At 39.4% G+C, this 19,992-nt stretch overlaps 1 protein-coding gene across 1 annotated transcript in view; it reads left to right on the top strand.

Annotated features, from left to right (window-relative positions):
- hic2 (hypermethylated in cancer 2) overlaps positions 1 to 17,435 on the top strand; it is a 62,121-nt gene extending 44,686 nt beyond the window's left edge. Inside the window, exon 2 of the mRNA XM_061928971.1 lies at positions 14,793 to 17,435. Coding sequence (XP_061784955.1) covers positions 14,859 to 16,595 — 1,737 coding nt within the window. The 5' untranslated portion in view covers positions 14,793 to 14,858 and the 3' untranslated portion in view covers positions 16,596 to 17,435. The remainder of the gene's footprint in view (positions 1 to 14,792) is intronic.
- Positions 17,436 to 19,992: the final 2,557 nt, after the last annotated feature.

Here is a 19,992-nt window from a genome sequence, read left to right as displayed (position 1 = left end):
AGAAGGTGCGGCTAATAATCCGGTGCGCCTTATAGTGCGGAAAATACGGTAGTTGACTAATCGTTAAGATAGTTATTGACTAGTCAACTATCAAAATACCGGTTAGTTGCAGCCCTAGTGCAGACTAGCCCCTCTAAGTTAATATCACGTCCATTGCGGCAAATAAACTACATTTTCTTCAAGTGATATTATCATTACGGAACAGTAGAAAAAGGCAATAAATGTGACACATCGAGCAACACCAGCAGGGATAATAAAATATGCTAACCGCAGGAAAATAAGTTAAGAAGAGTCTGGAGCACAGGGGTCAAACTGAAGGCCCGGGGGCCAGATTTGGCCCGACACAGCATTTTATGTGGCCCATGAATGGCTGGAAATAATATGCATTAACAAAGCACTTTATCTTTTTTTCTAAATGTATTTATTTACATTTTGACAGAAAAACTGTATTTGACACAATTGAATATGTTCGAAACTTGGATATCTGATCATGTAACAAGATAATACAAGCATTTTTTTGTTATAAATATCGAAAAAATATAACAAGTGCATAGGCAATTCTGTTACCATATCATGTGGCGCTTATACATTTATGTATTCACTCTTACAAGCGGCCCTGTAAAGGGCAGCCATAACCACGATGTGGCCCTCAATAAAAAACAGTTTGACACCCCTGGTCTAGAGAGAAGCTTTGTGCTTTGTTGCTGTGTTTGTCCGACACGTACGTGGGGGGCGGCTCAATCCATAAAGTGGTGCTATGAGTATATGATCGATAATAGTCTGATTAGATCAATATTTTTATTTTCACAATATATTTTGGGGTCATTTTTATTAAAATGTACAAACTCGGGGAATAAGTTCCTGGACACTCAATGACTTTGAGGGTAAAAAACTAAATATTTAAATGAGTAGTTTAACGCTTATCCCAGCTGCATTCGGGCGGAAGTCGGGGTACACACTGGACAAGTTCCATCATTTGGAAATGTATGCTGACTGATCCATTCTGAAGTTGTATTTCTGCAACAATGCTTCTGGCAAGCATATTTGTTAAATTCTGCACAAAAACAATATGATTTTAGATGAAGATGCCAGAGGTGTGGACTCGAGTCACATGACTTGGACTCGAGTCAGACTCGAGTCATGAATTAGATGACTTTAGACTCGACTTGACAAAATGTAAAAAGACTTGCAACTCGACTTAGACTTTAACATCAATGACTTGTGACTTCACTTGGACTTGAGCCTTTTGAATTGACTTGCTACTATCCCCAAAACCCAAAGATGAAAAAGTTATTCGGGAGCGCTCCGTATTTTTCATTGTGTACTTGTCTATCAGCGTTGCGTGTGTCAGCTGGTGTGGTCTCAGTACAACAGCCAATCAAATTAGATCTACTTTGTTTTCATCACACAGCATTCATCCAATCAAATTGCAGGACAACCAACGAAGAAGACATGTCCAAACCACACGCCAGTGAACAAAAAATGATACCTAAAATAATTTCGTTTGGGTATAAAAATTACGAGGTGGTCAACACAAAACGGTTTGCAGTATGCAACACATGCGGTTCGAAAATTACTGATGGAGAGGCAACAACTTCCAACTTCGTCCGGCATTTGAAGTTGCACAAAGAACGGTAAGTTTTGAATGTAAGATAACGTTTATTGGCTAAGTAACGTGACTTTTATTTGCTGTGTAGTTAAATCAGTGAGGCTGTAAACTCACTGCTAACGTTATAACGTTATTGCAAACACGGGAATCTGTTGCAGTTCACTACCTTATTCATGCTTTTTGTTCAGTGATTTTTTTTAAGCAGGGTTACGTTAGTCAATATATCACACGTAACGTTAGACGGCGGTCAGCAGCATCGCGTATTTTAGCCACCTAAAAAAAGACAAAAATAGTCAAATAAAGGTCAGTTAAAATGTATACTATATTATGAATATGTGTACCGTTTTAGCTAGCTTTCTGACATACTGTTGGTTGTTTACCTCAGTGGTCCCCAACCACCGGGCCGCGGCCCGGTACTGGTCCGTGGATCGATTGGTATCGGGCCGCACAAGAAATAATTTTTTTTTATTTTCTTTTTTTAATTAAATCAACATAAAAAACACAAGATACACTTACAAGTAGTGCACCAACCCAAAATAACTCTCTCCCCCCTTTTGTTCTGGGCATTGAACATGAAGACTCTTCCTTCACTGTTCCGAGTGGCCATGAGAGTCTTGGCAGTGCCTGCCTCCAGTGCTCCAGTGGAGCGAGTTTTCAGCCATGGTGGCATCATACTACGCCCCCATCGTGCACAAATGACTGACAGACTCTTGGCTAATTTGGTCTTTTGCAAATGCAATGCAGCATAGGGCCCTGACATATAAAAAGTACAACTTTTTTGTTATGTTCACGTATATGTCATGTTTTTTCAATGTTAACACTTTGTACATTTGCACTTTATTTTTCAATGTGTTTGTTCTGTAAAGGAATGAGTTAATGTTTAAAATGACTGGTTAATAGTGCTATTATAAAGTGCAATGTCAGCACAATTTTCTTTCCTGCAATTTAAAATGCACTTGTTTTAATAAATAAATACAGCGTTTGAAAAGCATACACAATCTGTGTTAATATATTAGTCTGTGGTTAAAAGGACTCGAAACTCAAAATGCAGGACTTAGGACTTGACATGAGACTTTCCAGTCTTGACTTTGGACTTGACTCGGGGCTTGCCTGTTTTGACTCGGGACTTGACTCGGACTTGAGGGCAAAGACTTGAGACTTACTTGTGACTTGCAAAACAATGACTTGGTCCCACCTCTGGAAGATGCTACCAAAATGAAACATGAAACATGAAATTGCCTCCAGCCTCCTGTCGGTGATGTCAGCAGGTTGATGCAGGGCCTCCCACATTTTGGTGCTAAAAATGGGCATTCCGAAATGTGCTGAAACTCACTATTGTCTATTTTGGGGTTAATTTTACCTGGAAGCATACTTTTTTAGGTCCACCACCATAGAATAAGGGTTGTTGTCTGCATTAGAGGGATACTCTTAAGGGGCACAAGCAAAGCTGATTTCTCCACTTCTTGGCAATGACCACTTGACTCCGTCAGTGCGTTTATGTGCACTAAAACAGTTGGATTCTTCAAATAGTTTGTCCCTCCATTTTCTCACACATCTGTGAAATCAACAAACAATACATGTAGGTCTGCACGAATCCCAACTTTTTTCTCTGAAAACTCAATTTTTGATTACAATTTTGATAGTTTTGTGGTAAAATCTACAAAGTTCAACAAAGGCTGGAGGTTATGTTATTTGTAATAAAAAGGCTAATACAGAGGCTAAAAAGATTATATTGTACTGTACTGTACATATATTTAAACACAAATATTTGTGTCTATTCATTATTTGTTTTTTTATATATCTATTTCATCATGTCGGCGTTTTCTCATTACATAATGCCTTTATACTGTTTTTCCATTTTTGATGGGTTTTTGGTTTATTTTAGTTTTTACATTGTGTTATCGGCCTATTAAAAAGATGCATTTTACAAAATGCCCCTGGGCTACACTTTGAACAACTGGTTTATGTATTTCATAAATGTCGCCAAATGACAGAAAAGTGTATCTTAGTTGTGTCTTTAAGTTCTTAACACTTGTGAAAATTATAAAAGGTTGGGTTGTTTCTGGAAGTTTTCTGTCTGTTACATCTAGAGTTACTACATTACCCAGACGTCTTAACGGTAGCACAATCTAAAGTATAGACTTAAGTACCGGTACTAGCAAGGAGCAAGTGAGTCTGCATAGTTGAAGTGAAGTGAAGTGAAGTGAATTACATTTTATATAGCGCTTTTTCTCAAGTGACTCAAAGCGCTTTACATTGTGAAACCCAATATCTAAGTTACATTTAAACCAGTGTGGGTGGCACTGGGAGCAGGTGGGTAAAGTGTCTTGCCCAAGGACACAACAGCAGTGATTAGGATGGCAGAAGCGGGGATCGAACCTGCAACCCTCAAGTTGCTGGCACGGCCGCTCTACCAACCGAGCTATACCGTATATATATATAGTTGAAAATAAGTACCTGTAAACTGCTTTCCTGCGTTATTGAAACAAGCAACAAACCTAATTTTCTGCACGTTTTGGCTTATTTCAACACAACATAATTATTTGTATTCGCAATAGAATTTAAATAGATTGAAAATAATTAGTGTGGTTTTTGTTAGCCTGTGCTAAGTGGCCCTTAACATTAACAGCTTTAGATAACCTAAAAAGTATTGTCTGTCTCTCAATTAATATATTTCGGTGGATGAGGAAAAACACAGCCAACGTCGTTAATCATACTTTATTTGGTGACATAAGAATGAAATGTCCATATACAACAATTTAGACAACGTCATTGACATGAAATCCAGCAGTTAACGATAATCCACTGCACTACAGAAAAGTTTGTATTTAAATATCAATCACTCAATCAAACTGTATTTGTTAGAGCTAACCAAAGTGTTGGACAACGGTGCTAAACAAAAAAAAAAAACAAGAAAGAGAGAAAATAAATAAAAAGAATGAAAGAAAACTGAAAGAAAAATATAATATAATAGGTTAAAACTCAGAACAAAAGTGGTGAATACTGAAAGCAGAATATTTTCTTACTAAAGTTAAAATGTTACAGTAACCATGATTGTCACACACACACGAGGTGTGGCGAAATTATTCTCCTCATTTGACCCATCACCCTTGATCACCCCCTGGGAGGTAAGGGGAGCAGTGAGCAGCAGCGGTGGCCGCGCACAGTACTCATTTTTGGTGATTTAACCCCCAATTCCAACCCTTGATGCTGAGTGTCAAGCAGGGAGGTAATGGGTCCCGTTTTTATAGTCTTTGGTATGACACGACCTACCGATCTCAGGGCGGACACTAACCACAAAGCCACTGAGTATGTCTCTTAAGAACACCTTAACTACAATAACAAAAACATTTGCCATTTAAAACTCACAAAGCATTACTAACAACATAAAATAGCTGTGGAAAGGTATCATTAAGGTGTATATCTGCATTTTAAGAAAGCTTGTTTCACCCGAATGAATGCAATAATTGTTTTAGTACATGCAAATTAGTGCGTGACGTGCACTTGCAAGCAGACCAATGTGACTGTTATGAGACGTGCTATTAGAAACATGCAGATCTTGATTCTTGCATGTCTTGAGTTGGCAGCTGTTGACAGTTGCAGGTTAATTATCCTAATTGGCAGAATTGGAATTCAAAATGTTACATGAGACAAGATTATGCATTGATTTTGCTGCACTCGTTTCATGACACCGATGCAATAATGTATTGATACTGGGGCTGCAACAAACAACTATTTTGAGAGTTATCTTAACGATTGGTCGACTAATCGGATTATGAAGCCGGCATGTGATTTTTCCGTCTATAGTCGGAAATCCGTATTTTTTATCCCTGTAAAAATTAAAAAAGAAAAATTCAGTTTTTCTTTGTTTTTCCAGACCTACATTGCGTGTTAAAATCTTGATCCGTCTCTTTGCCATACCTGCCAACAACTACGGTATTCCCGTAATGAGTATGGGTATTGATAATCCAGTGGAAAAACCTACGGTTTTCCATTAAAAATTATTAAACTTAAAAATCAAAGCTGCGAAGCAACTCCACGGGCAGGGGACAAAATATACGGGAAACATCAATGATGGTTGGTTTACGTATAAGAAAATCCATGATTGGTTGGTTGGTTTACAATGATGAGTCACGATTGGTTAAGATTAGGGCAAAACATTACGGACAGGCCAATCAGAGGCAAGATCATCATCATTTTCCTTTATTCCTTTCATGAAAATGCATATATACAAGCCACGTACAGTTCACACTTTCATTATTTTTTTTGTTTCTTATACATTTCCATGATCAGAAAGGAGCAGATAGAAGACGAATATTCTTATAGTTATCTGCCCCCTTTTTTTTTAACACAAATTATTTTCGATGACTTTATCACTGTTCCCTCCACCAACACCCGAACTCCAACATACTTTTTAATTTTCGTTTAAGCATTTTCCCAATGACACGTCAAATCAAAATCAAAAATCAGTTTCATATAATGCCAGTTGTCTCTTTTTGTAACTCTTTTTAAATTCAAGAATATTCTTACAACTTTATAAGTCTTTCTTTAGAGAATTCCATGCTTTCACACCAGCAACAGACAAATTGTTTCAAAATGTTTCAAATTTGTTCGCGCTCTTGGATGTTTAAAGTCACACGGCCTTCTATGATTCGCATCTTCAGACGTGAACACGAATAACCTTTGTAAGTCCTTCGGAAGAACTTTATTTCTAGCTTCGAACATCACTAATAGAGTATACAATTAGAGTATGCAATGTCTTTTAGTTTTAATAATCCTGACCTTACGAAGAGTGGATTTGTGTGATCTCTATATCCTACTTTAAAAATAATATGAATTACTCTTTTCTGTAAAAGATGGGGCGGGTCATCGAACCAGGAAGGGAAATCACAACAGACGCGCACATCCCAAATGACGACGAGAGTCGGAGAAGAGAAGAGGGAATATTCAAGCGGGCGATTTTATATATTAAAAAACTAGTGGAAGGTAGCAGAGGGTTTCTCTTCTTTAGATTTTTCTTTTAGCGATGTAGACACTGTCCAGGAAACCCACAATGCGTCTCCTTGGCCACATTTGGACAAATGTATGAGTCTGGATAAAACATTCATTTGAGTTAATACACATTTAAGAACACACATGATTGTGGCAGACGTGATGAATTTTGCTACAGTATAGCCTGTCTAAATGCTAAATTTCATTTTCATTGGTGTTTTAGAACAAGACAGTAGCTGACATTGTTCATTATTTCTACTGTTTATATTTTGACATTGAATACCGGTAGTTAAATCATTTTGAAACAAACATGACTGCAAGATATTTATTTCATGCTGGCTATTCAGATAAAGGAAGTTAGCTAACATAATAAACATTGTTTGTACTCTTCATGATTTTTGCATTTGGAGCAGTTAGAAGTGGAGAAGAAGTCGAAGAGACAGAAATTGGCTATAAAATCCAAGGCAGAATCCACTAAAACAGAAACAAAGAGGAAATTGCAAGCTGCTCAGAAATTTGCCAGGAAGGCTCATGTCAGAGCTATCAAAGCAAAAATGCCAAAGTAATTTGTAAATTATGAAAATAACTAGATGAACCATCTGTGGCTGGGAAGTGAACACTAATAAGGTTGTAAATACTGTATAGATTAGGCTAACCCATGTGGTTCCTGTGGATGTTACTGTAGTAACTAGATAACATAGTGACTGAAACAGACAGTGATTCATTTGGATGAATGTGGTATGTATTTATGTAAACTCTGTTGATAATTTTTCAATTCTTTAAACACTAAAACATCTTTAAATGGTGCTTTTTTTGCTCATTTGCATGTTCAATTGCTGAAAAAACAGGAGCTGCGGCCCCCATACCCCCGGCTTATTTTCAGTCTTTTTCATTATGTTCAAATCACATACCTGATGAAGCACAGACTTATTCAGTGGCTCTAATTTAGCCATCTGCTTTTAAATTAAAATATTTTTTTGCATTTGCTAACAAAAATGACTATTTCATTCACAAATATATTTATACTGTACTAGTGGTGTTCATTAGGCTCTTACAATAAAACATTTGTCCATTTAAAATAATTTACTGTAAGTATATTATTTTTTATGAAAACCGTGACCAGTAAGCATAGCAGCAATAAAAACAAACCACAAACTCCAAAGCTATCTAACTTCTTAAAAGAGAAACTCACATTTTGTGATGATGTGTTTAAAAAAACTGTACACAGGTATATAATTGATTATTGATTAAGCATTAAAGGGGCTGGGTACAATTTGCTCACAGTTACGTTTTTTTCAAAGCAACACATTCAACAAGAACACCATTAACTACCTTGCGTTACTATTAGTTGTTTAACAAAACACATTTGTGTTAAAGCATTCTGTGTTTTTCAAAATTACTAAGTTTGTGTCGTAAAAAATGTTTGCCGTCCCGAATAAAATGATTAGTGTTTATGGCGGTCACTCACCTTGTCTCGTCAACACGTACTCGCAGAGTGCACATATACAAAAAGCAGTCCAAGAGAAGCAACTAACAATTTGCAGTCATGTTGTTGTTATGGTAGAATATCCATTCAATGACGGCTAACACTAACTGTCCAAGTCGCTATCATTAGCTAACCACACCCAAAGCTAATGTGCATGCATGTGTTACGTACGTACCTAGTTACGTCCTAAAAGCCGGAAGAGGGCGCATATACTGTGTAAAGTACATTGGAAAGTTAGCGCCCTCAGACATCTATGTAAATGTTGCAAGCAGCCCCTTTAACTTTAAGTGATTAATTGTTTAGCAATCTAAAAGGCTCGATTAATTCTGAACAATTTAATAGATCTAATAGATTGTATATTTATTATTTTATGATATCGTTGCCGTGGTGCCTAATGTTTCTGTGTTTTTGACGTTTGTTCTTGTGCCTTTTTACTTTGCTCTGCAAATGCTTCACACCTGAAGTTCCTGACAAATTAAAGTACTTCAATTGATATAGGTAAAGTTTAGCTTGCAGACTTTGGTTAAAATAATAATCCATTTTTCACACAATTCCATGTCACACTTGTTCGCTACTAAGTTGAGATCGCATCCTCCAGATGTCAGACATCAGGCCTCCCTATCACAGATGTACTGCCATAAAAAAACAAAGTTCGCTTTGCAAAATAAGAAAGGTATTCATGTCTTTAACAAGATTAGTGTGAAATGTTTCCACACTTTAGATGTTTTCATCTTTGATGTCGTGGCAAGTGGCCGTGCTCACGTGCTGTTGACGAATTGTTGCACCCTTAGGTCGGAAGTGTACGGTGCAACACAAAACAAATCACCCGTCTGTACAGCATGTTTGAAATAAATTTAAACCATAACCATTGGATTGATCACTTGCGCTGAGAGCTGTGTGTATCCCAACCTGTCCTGCGCCATGCACGGAGAGGATCGGGGCTGCTCTTCTGAGCTCAAACACTCGTTCCAACACGGATGAAACTAGATCTTAGTTGAAGGAACTGGTCAGTAAAGACAATGTTTTTTTCACCACCACTTGATACAAACTGCACTGCACACTAGTAACTACTTAACCTGACTCTCGCCAGACCCTTGTAGTTCGCTGAGCTCAACACAAGGGTCTGGGCTCGAAGGTATTGCAAACTCCTTCAAGATAGCAAAAAATAATGAGCCAATCAGGATCACCGGGCGGGATTTCATAGATGTGACATAGCGCCGAAGGGACTGTTTATTCAAGCAACAATGGCGGCACGGAGCGAGGAGTCGTGTGCTGACATTGATTCTTGCAACTGTTTTGCTACATTGGTCGAATATTAATTATTTAAAAGATGAACAGAGAACGGTTTTGAAGGGATTTATTGGTGGCAAGGATGTTTTGGCTCTTCTTCCGACCGGGTTTGGATTTCCCAGCGCCGCTCTCATCAGCGTTACGGGTTGATTTCGATGTGAGTGGTTGAAGTAGCAAGTCATTCAAGATAACGGACAAGTGGTTTATCCAATCAGATACAATGATTTTTTTTTACAAGGCCCCGCCTTCTGAAATACATCTCCTTTTGAGAACTCCCAGATCCTTGTGTGGAGCTCAGCGAACGACAAGGATCTGGCGAGAGTCAGGTTAGTAACTACTAGGGTCAGAGGGAATATTGAACAACAAATCAATGTATTTGTGAATGTTGTCTGTCTATCTGTGTTGGCCCTGCGATGAGGTGGCCACTTGGTCAGGGTGTACCCCGCCTACCGCCCAAATGCAGCTGAGATAAACTCCAGCACCCCCCGCAACCCCAAAAAGGGACAAGTGGTAGAAAATGGATGGATGAAAATCAACGATTGAAGTGACAAACTTGCCATTCAAATAATAGTGCGTTTGTCGACGCGAACATACAGCCATGGAAGCACATTCAATCTATTTATTAAGCAAAGGTAACACTAACCAGTGAAAGATTCAAAAGAGTAGCCATCAGAGCCGACATATATATATGTATATATATATTATGGCTGCAACAACTAATCGATTACATTAATTTAGTCATTGATTCGTTGGATCTACTGTATGCTATGCGCATGCGCTCATGCAACGTTTTTACATTTTTTTACATTTTTTTAACCTTTATATATAAACTGCAACATTTACAAACAGCTGAGAAACAATAATCAAAATAGTAGGGGTGTAACGGTACGTGTATTTGTATCGAACCGTTTCGGTACGGGGGTTTCGGTTCAGTGCGGAGGTGTACCGAACGAGTTTCCACACAGACATATTAAGTAGCGTAACACACGTTGTGTAAACAATACTCAAAATGCCGGACATTTGAGGCATTTAAGAAACTACGCCCTGACAGCTCCGCAAAAGAGGACATGTCCGGTGAAAAGAGGACGTATGGTCAGTCTATCGTAGCCCGTTAGCTGCTAGCATGCTAGCAAAAGAGGACATGTCCGGTGAAACCGATCGCTGCTACCATGCTAGCAGCTAACGGGCTACGATAGACTGACCATACGTCCTCTTTTCACCGGACATGTTCTCTTTTGCGGGACTGTCTGGGCGGTGTTTCTTAAATGCCTCAAATGTCCGGCATTTTGAGTTAGGGTTGCGTGCATTTTCAATGTTAAGAAGGTTAAAAACAAAACAAATTGTGAAGGTGCGCAGCAGCATTCGTGAGGGAGGGGGAAAGACAGAGAGAGTGAGGGAGTTGTGATAAACGCGCATGCGTCGTCAGGCTCTGCTTTTTATCCATAGATTTATCAGATTTAATTTTTTATTATCTATAGCAGGGGTGTCAAAAGTGTGCATTTTTGTAACATTTTCCTTGGTTTTTTTGGCAAGTTGAAAGAACATGGCGCCAGTATGCTGTTTTTTTTTCAATAAAATACTGGAAAGGATAGAAATGTAGTTTGTCTCTTTTATCCGATTATTAATCGATTAATCAAAGTAATAATCAACAGATTAATCGACTATCAAATTAATCGTTAGTTGCAGCTCTAATATATATATATATATTAGGGCTGCAAATCTTTGGGTGTCCCACGATTCGATTCAATATCGATTCTTGGGGTCACGATTCGATTATAAATCGATTTTTTTTTTATTCAATGCGATTCGCGATTCAAAAACGATGTTTTTCCGATTCAGAACAATTCTCTTTTCATTCAATACATAGGATTTCAGCAGGATCGACCCCAGTCTGCTGACATGCAAGCAGAGTAGTAGATTTTTGTAAAAATCTTTTATAATTATAAAGGACAATGTTTTATCAACTGATTGCAATAATGTAAATTTGTTTTTAACTATTAAATCAACCAAAAATATTACTTATTTGATCTTTGGTAAAATATTAGACACAATGTGTTGTCAAGCTTAGGAGATGCGATGCAAGTGTAAGCCACTGTGACACTATTGTTCTTTTTTTAAAAAAAATTTAATTTTTTTTATTATATAAATGTCTAATGATAATGTCAATGAGGGATTTTTAATCACTGCTATGTTGAAATTGTTACTATTATTGATACTGTTGTTGATAATATTCATTTTTGTTTCACTACTTTTGGATTGTTCTGTGTCGTGTTTGTGTCTCCTCTCAATTGCTCTGTTTATTGCTGTTCTGAGTGTTGCTGGGTCGGGTTTGGTTTTGGAATTGGATTGCATTGTTATGGTATTGCTGTGTATTATTTTGTTGGATTGATTAATAACATTTTTTTTTTTTTAAATAGATTTTTGAAAAATGAGAATCGATACTGAACCGTACAACGTGAGAATCGCGATTTGAATTCGAATCGATTTTTTCCCACACCCCTAATATATATATATATATATGTATGTATGTATGTATGTATGTATGTATGTATGAAACTTATCTCAACTGCATTATGCAGGATATTTGAAGTTTATTTTTTAAGTAACACCTTTATTTCCCTAGTAATTTATTACATTTATTAAAGATTAATTCTGTTAGTAATTAAATGGCATTTTTGGTAAAGTAACAAGTAACTATAATTGACTTTTTAAAAGCAATTTTCAGAACACGGCCTGTCACACAGCATCGTGAAGCAGTTCGCAGGTTGGTGTTCCTGGCTAAAATTTTTGTGTGTCTGTCCTATAATAATGTTTTCCTATAGAAACACCATTGTTGAAGATCAATTATTTCCATGTTGCTGCTGACGTGTAAACATGTCCTCTTAAGCCAAAGGACTTTATTTCACATTGTGTTCGTTTGTGTTTTTGTTAGCTGAAGATTTGAGCATAGCTAAATATTTTTTAAAGAAGATCGGAGATTATATTTGACTTTTCTTATATTATTTTAAAGCTTTTTCTTATCTCAAACCACCTCTTAAGTTGGGATCCTACCATACAAAACCTGCTTTTCTTACTTGTTGGTACCTGTTTTTGTGTATTTGGGAGCCCATCAGTGCTGAAAATTGAACAAGGCATGGTGGCGATGTTTAGTACCGTAAACTAATATTTCCATTCATGAGTTAGTTATGGGCCAAACTAAATCGGGATATGAGTTTTAATCCATATTGCCCAGCCCTACACTGGTGTTAGCGACAGTGCTAGCACAGTTTAGGGATGTTCTTTGGGTCTAATTGAGTGTTGCAGGAGGACTTATGATGGCATTGTGTTAATATGTATGAGGGCACGTGTACCTTGTTTGAGTGTTAAGAAAGAAATGGTGATACTTAAGACATTTCATATTGCTACAAAAAATGTTCTGTGCTAAAAAATATGTCTGTGCTACTAATTTTTTTTCATTTGGTATCACCGGTGCTACTGATGAAAAAGCCAAGCGTACAGCACTGCCCTAAGTGACACTGCTTTAATTAACAGTCTTGTGCAATATATTTTATTCATCAAAATGTATTTGCAGTCCCAAGCTAGAAATAGATCATATAGGTTTAAAGTGAAAGAGTTTCATTTGTCCTAATTCTATAAATGAGGGCCTCTCTGGAGGATCAGGTGGTGCAATCCTTGTCTTTAAGCTACCCCCTTCTCTTTTCCTGTCCCTGCTCCTGTGTAGTTTTACCTGCTCAAGTGTCACCTAATCCTTGCCCCCGGCCCTGCTGTGCCACTGACCCCCACCCCCAGACAATGGTGCGGAGCTGACATTACCATGACCTAATGGAGAAAAGGGCGAGCCCAATTTCCAAGGAGGGCATCACACTGAAACCAGAGTTAACTCTGTTGAGAGGACGCACTTTTTTTTTTTTTTTTAAATGAAACCATGTTACTGTACTCCTTCTCCACCCTTTTTGGCCTTTGTGCCAGAACAGAACATGATCCTTGTATGGTTGAAATGTGTTTAAAAAGGAAGATGAGAGCAGGGAGATGGGTTCCTTTTTCTTTGCTGTAATGTAATTATGTGGCACATTTTGGCCAATTTTCATATGAAAGTTTAAAGTTTAGACGGATGTAACTAAAAGGACCAGCCATGACAAATTGTAGTTTATTGATGTTTTAAAGGAACTGGCTTTGTTTTCAGGTTATCACCTCTTAATTATTGAGTTGTGTGTAGTTTGATTAGGAAATTGCTTTGTCTAGGTGCGCAATAATCCAAAATAAATCCCTAAATAATTGTTGGTTCAGTTGTGTTTCACTAACATTGCCAAGAAGGACATTCTTCCACATTTTACTGTAACAGTGGGCATAAATCCTAATAAAAAAAAGCAAATACTAGGTAGGTTAGATCAGTGTTTTTCAACCTTTTTTGAGCCAAGGCACATTTTTTGCGTTGGAAAAATGCAGAGGCACACCACCAGCAGAAATCATTAAAAAACGAAACTCAGTTGACAGTAAAAAGTCGTCGCAATTGTTGGATATGACTTTAAAGCATAACCAAGCATGCATCACTATAGCTCTTGTCTCAAAGTAGGTGTACTGTCACCACCTGTCAAATCACACCCTGACTTATTTGGACTTTTTTGCTGCTTTCCTGTGTGTAGTGTTTTACTTCTTGTCTTGCGCTCCTATTTTAATGGCTTTTTCTCTTTTTTTGGTATTTTCCTGTCGCAGTTTCATGTCTTCCTTTGAGCGGTATTTCCCGCATCTACTTTGTTTTAGCAATCAAGAATATTTCAGTTGTTTTTATCCTTCTTTGTGGGGACATTGTTGATTGTCATGTCATGTTCGGATGTTGCTCCACAGTAAGTCTTTGCTGTCGTCCAGCATTCTGTTTTTGTTTACTTTGCAGCCAGTTCAGTTTTAGTTTCGTTCTGCATAGCCTTCCCTAAGCTTCAGTACCTTTTCATAGGGGCACTCACCTTGTGTTTATTTTTGGTTTAAGCATTAGACACCTTTTTACCTGCATGCTGCCAACCGCTGTTTCCGACATCTACAAAGCAATTAGCTACCTGCTGCCACCTACTGATATGGAAGAGTATTACACGGTTACTCTGCCGAGCTCTAGACAGCACCGACACTCAACAACAACACATCATTTGCAGACTATAATTACTGGTTTGCAAAAAATTTTTTTAACCCAAATAGGTGAAATTAGATAATCTCCCACGGGACACCAGACTGTATCTCACGGCACACTAGTGTGCCACGGCACAGTGGTTGAAAAACACAGGGTTAGATTAAGGAGAGTAAGAATTGAGAATTTTCTCCAGGATCAATAACACTCTCTCTGCTCTCCACTAAGTATCATTCTTTTTTTTTCTTCTTTTTTTTTTAGTTTCACACTAATCGTTTTTTGTTTTTTGTGTTTTGCAGCTTTAGGTGGCATCCGTGTAGGCAGAGCGTGAGCGAGACGGAAGGAAGGACAGAAGGAAGGTGGAAATGGAACTGCCAAATCATGCCAAACAACTGCTGTTGCAACTTAACCAACAGAGAGCCAAGGGCTTCCTCTGTGATGTCATCATTGTGGTGGAGAACGCGCTCTTTCGTGCCCACAAGAACATCCTTGCGGCGAGCAGCATCTACTTCAAATCTTTGGTCCTCCACGATAACCTCATTAACCTTGACACAGAGATGGTTAACCCCTCTCTGTTCAGGCAAGTTCTGGACTTCATCTACACTGGTAAGCTGCTGTCCTCTTCGGATCAGAGCAGTGAGCAGAATTTCAGTGCCCTCTTAACTGCAGCCAGCTACCTCCAGCTCCACGACCTTGCCGCGCTGTGCAGAAAGAAGCTCAAGCGGAATGGTGGGAAACCCTTGCCAGGTAAACCCTCCACTCCAGGTCCTCTTAGCCGCTTACGCCTCAATAACCAGCGCCTTTCGTCCTCTACGCCGGCTGGGCCCAACAACCACTATCCTACCACCCCTTCAGATGCCGACCAGCCACAACCAGATGAAGGCCTTCGGGACAAACTCTCCGATGATGAGATGTTGATTGGCAGCTCCAGGAGGAACGGCAGTAGTAACGGTAACCTCAGCAGTGGAGGAAGTGCGGGTGAGCCTGATCTTGGGCTAGACCTGACCAAAAAGAGCCCCCCTTCTGCGGGAACAGCCACAGATGCACTCAGCCCACACAGCAACTCCCAAGAATCCCCTCAATCTGCCTCAGTATCCACAACCAACAGTGCCTCGCTGGATGACTCCTCGACCACCCTCCCGTGTGTGGATATTTGCATCTCCGATCCCAATGAGCTCAACTGCAAAGCCGAGGACACCCAGCAAGATGGACCCCCGTCCCAGAAAAAGTCCCGGCAGAGTGGGCGCAAGAATGAATGGCCCAAGAGAGAGGCATCAGGGTTGAGGTCTGACGATCATCACAGGCCCCTTGTTAATGGGGTGATAGTGGTACCTAAAGATGGCCGCACCTCTAGTGGGGCATCTGGGGGAAATGGTAGCAGCTTCAACTCTGACCAAACCCTCCAGTGTAAAGACGAGGAAGAAGGGGGAGAGAACGGCCAGGACCACAGCGAAGAGAGTGGTCAAAGTGATGGAGAGAGCACAGGGAAAGGAGTGGGAACAGGCGGGGGCCAACATAACGCCAACTACGTGTACCGGCAGGAAGGTTTTGAACCAGCATTCGGAGACAACCTTTATGTGTGCATTCCCTGTGGAAAAGGCTTTCCTAGCTCAGAGCAGCTCAACGCTCACGTGGAGACCCACACTGAGGATGAGTTGTACATCAAAGAGGAAGGGGGGACCTATGTGAAAGAGGAAGATGAGGAGGAGGCAGAGGACCTTTCCACGCCCGTAGGCCCCTCCAACTTCGGCTCCGAAACGCGCCCCTTCAAGTGCACTGTCTGCAATAAGAGCTACAAGGACCCGGCTACGCTGCGCCAACACGAAAAGAGCCACTGGCTTACTCGGCCCTTTCCTTGCAACATTTGTGGCAAGATGTTCACACAGCGGGGCACCATGACACGCCACATGCGCAGCCACCTGGGCCTCAAGCCCTTCGCATGCGAAGAGTGCGGCATGCGCTTTACTCGGCAGTACCGCCTGACGGAGCACATGCGTGTCCACTCTGGGGAGAAGCCGTACGAATGCCAGCTCTGCGGCGGGAAGTTCACTCAACAACGCAACCTCATCAGTCACCTGAGAATGCACACCTCACCCTCCTAGAAACAAGCCAAAGAACTCTTGGAATAGAAAAACAAATTGCTCTACCTTTTTTTCCAACGAAGAAATGCACATGTACACATTGAACACACACTTCTACATATTACCTTTGGTTTACGAAGCCCTGGCTAAGTGAATGTTGTAGCCACACTGGGCAATGATGGAGATGTTGTCAGTTCCTTATTGGTTTAAAGTGACACACGCTCACCTCTCAGGAGTTCTAGTGGGACCGTTTACTCCTCTTTATCTCTATCTTGACTGTCTTTCAGCCCCAAGTCACAAAACGGAAGTGTTATAAATTTGTGACTTGTGCTCTTTTTAAGGCCGATAAATGTGAATGTGGCTACCAATGTAATGTCCAGCCCTAATGTCCACCTCAGTAGGCTTCCTCTCGTCTACCTTTTTTAAAGCATTTTGTCCGGATGTTTTCCAAACTTCAAAAGTCCCCTCTGCTCTCTGGCGCTATACTAACCAAAAAGCCCAATGAAACCAATACTGGCAATAATTCAGCAAAAACAAAGAGTGTTTCTACTCTTGACAGCTTTATATTCTTTTATGTTAAGCGATGGTGGATGTAAAACGAGGGGGGACTGGGGTGTGACCACCTCCATGCTTTAACTGAAAAAAGGTTTCAGGTGGGATCACATTGGGTCAGGTTTTAGTTCAAAGTAAGACGTTTAAAAAGTTCTCTTCATGGATGTATTCCATAGAGGACATTGTTAGTGCACTGGGGAACCAATAATCTGGGTTTGCAAAGAGGAACCTTTTGAGGTACTTGTTTTAAAGAACTTATGTTTCAGTGAATGTTTAAACTGGAAGGTCTTGGGATTTTACTTGTGGTGGGGGAGGAATTTGGTCAGGGTGGGGGGGTCTTTTTTTAGAGGGGCTAATAAGAGGGTGTTTTAGACTGGACAAATATGTTCAGTGGGTACGTTTTGTTTTGTGTCTGTATAGCTTTCCTCCCCTTGAGAAAAAAAGTCTATATGGGCTTGTGACCTCGCTACCTCTGATTACTCTTATGAACACTATATGTTGATTAGTTTCTATGTAATTAATTGTAAAAAGTGTGTAGATTATCTTCACCTGATGCTTTAACCTGCCCATCTCTCAACACAGGTTTTTAATACTCATAGATTTCATTCATTTATGTTGTTCTTAACAACCGTGTTTACTCCAAATATATTCTAGCTTTTCGGGTGCTCCGCTCACGGTGGCGCTGCCTCAAAATGTACTGTAGCGTCTTTCCGAAGGAAAGTAATGTTTAGTTGGTTGAGGGGTATAGTGTTCCAAAGATCTTGTGAATGTGGAGAAGAGAGCTAACTAACAAACATTGCTAGACAAGTTCAAAACCAAAGCTTTTAAATAAAAGATGTACTTAAGATATATAGCATACTAAATTATTTCACTTTTTGATTTCGTTTTTGTTTTGCTGTACAATATGAATTAAGAATTATATCGTAAGTCCATACAAAAAAAAAAAATCCACTCTTGATGGTGTTTTTGCCAATGACTCCTAGAGTGAGGAAGCTTCTCGTGTTTTGCAAGGAAAGCTTGTGCTGATTGGTGGGCCGGTGAACTTTACCACCTAAAGAAACTGCTGGTAAAGTTGTTGTTTTTTTTTTGCTTTGTTTATATCCAGAGTCCTTATCACTTTATATTCCTTTAACTTTAAAAACAGGACTTGATGACATTGTGTTCTGTTCAGACCAAAAAAAAAGAAAAATAATAATTAAAAAAACAAACAACTTTTAATCAAAATTTTAATGTGAAGTTCAAGTTACTTGTTATTTCCTTTTGAGCCAGACTTGTGAAAACTCGTAACAAGAAGGGAGAAGCAGAGATGCACTGGACAGCTACTCCTGCAAAATCCTGTTTTGTTTTTTTAGTCGTCGTCGTCTCTAAATGTGTTTCACTGTATCACAGATTGGTTTTAAGTTATTCTCACCTCCCGAAGCTTTACCTCATAAGTGTGCTTGTAATTGGGCAATCTTGTCATTTTCACTAAAGTCTGTCCAGTGAATCCATTCTTAACAGTTACATTGTACTTCACTACAAGTTTTTGGTATAGGCATTCCTCTTTTTTTTAATAATCGGTCCTTTTGATTTTTTTGTTTGTCTGATACCTTTGTTGTTCTCTTGGTATGTGAATTATTCATGATGTAACGATGCAGCCACAGTTACAAACATCATTACTGTTTTTAAGGTACCTGCATCCCTGGATTAGTTACTACTTGGTTGGCTGTTAAGCAATTATTTGTTGGTTAGTAATTGCATGGTAGATACATGTGCCCCCCCCCCCCCCCCAAGTACAAACATGTATCCATCAATCTTGAGTACATTGCCTTTTTGTACCTCAACGTGCAGCTCAGTGTCTGTCATGCAAAGGATGTGTTTTTTTTCCTTTTTTTGTACATGATATCCAGCCATTGCTGTAATTGCTGCATTTGAATGCTTGCTTGTCGGACATAAACAAAGAAAAACTCCAAACTGTGACCATACTACTACTAATATTACTATTACTACTTCTACTATTACTACTACTAGAACTACTACTATACAAAATACTTCAGGGATTGTTCTGCATCTGTAGAATGCAGGCTCTCAGCTACATTTGTAAGACATAGTATTGTATCAATTTCTCTGTATTTTAATCATGGGGGGATAAAGCAAAAAAACACTAGTTTCATACGTAAAAACAAAAAAAGGGTGGGAGCGGGGGCTTTTTTCAACTAACACAAAGAGCCTTGACAAAAGGTGAGGCAGCTGGAAACAACGATTTTAGTTAATGACACAGTATGTTCATGAAATAATTGCAAAGTTGTACAAAGAACTAAGAAGAAAAAAGAAAAAGCTCATACCCAAAATCCACAAACTATTTTTTAAACCAAAGCACATTTGAATGACTCTGGAACCATGTGTGGCTCTAGAAAAAAAAAAAAAAAAAAAGAAACATGTATTTATCTCATTGTTTACAAACTTTTACAGTTTTTACAGACCTCACTCGAGGCCCAGCCAGTCAGAGATTTTTTGTTTCTGCTTTTCCACAGCGGTTTTCTGCCAAAACAAAAGCACTGGTTGAACTGCTGCATATTCAACTAGAGGGAGGGGTGTGTTTGCTTTTAGGTGCACTAACCCCACCCTCTGCCAGCTGGCTTTTGGTGTGACCTCATGCCCCTAATCACTCCCTCCTCTCATGCCCTCTGGCCTGTCTGGGGGGGGACAGTGCATCCTTGATGTGTTTATCAAAAGGCATTGTTAGTCAGGGTCTTTAGCTCTGTGTTGTGTATCCGTGTTTGCCCTCATGCACTTGACGGCTCCCTCTTGGCGCTGCATTTGCAGGCGGGGCTTATTGTTACATCTCACTATGTCATCTCTGAATGTTGCTTTGATTTGTCCACCG

This window comes from Nerophis lumbriciformis, linkage group LG33, assembly GCF_033978685.3.
Source record: "Nerophis lumbriciformis linkage group LG33, RoL_Nlum_v2.1, whole genome shotgun sequence".
NCBI lineage: Eukaryota > Metazoa > Chordata > Actinopteri > Syngnathiformes > Syngnathidae > Nerophis > Nerophis lumbriciformis.
The sequence above is the reverse complement of the archived record's forward strand: the minus strand, read 5'-3'. Positions and strand labels throughout refer to the sequence as shown.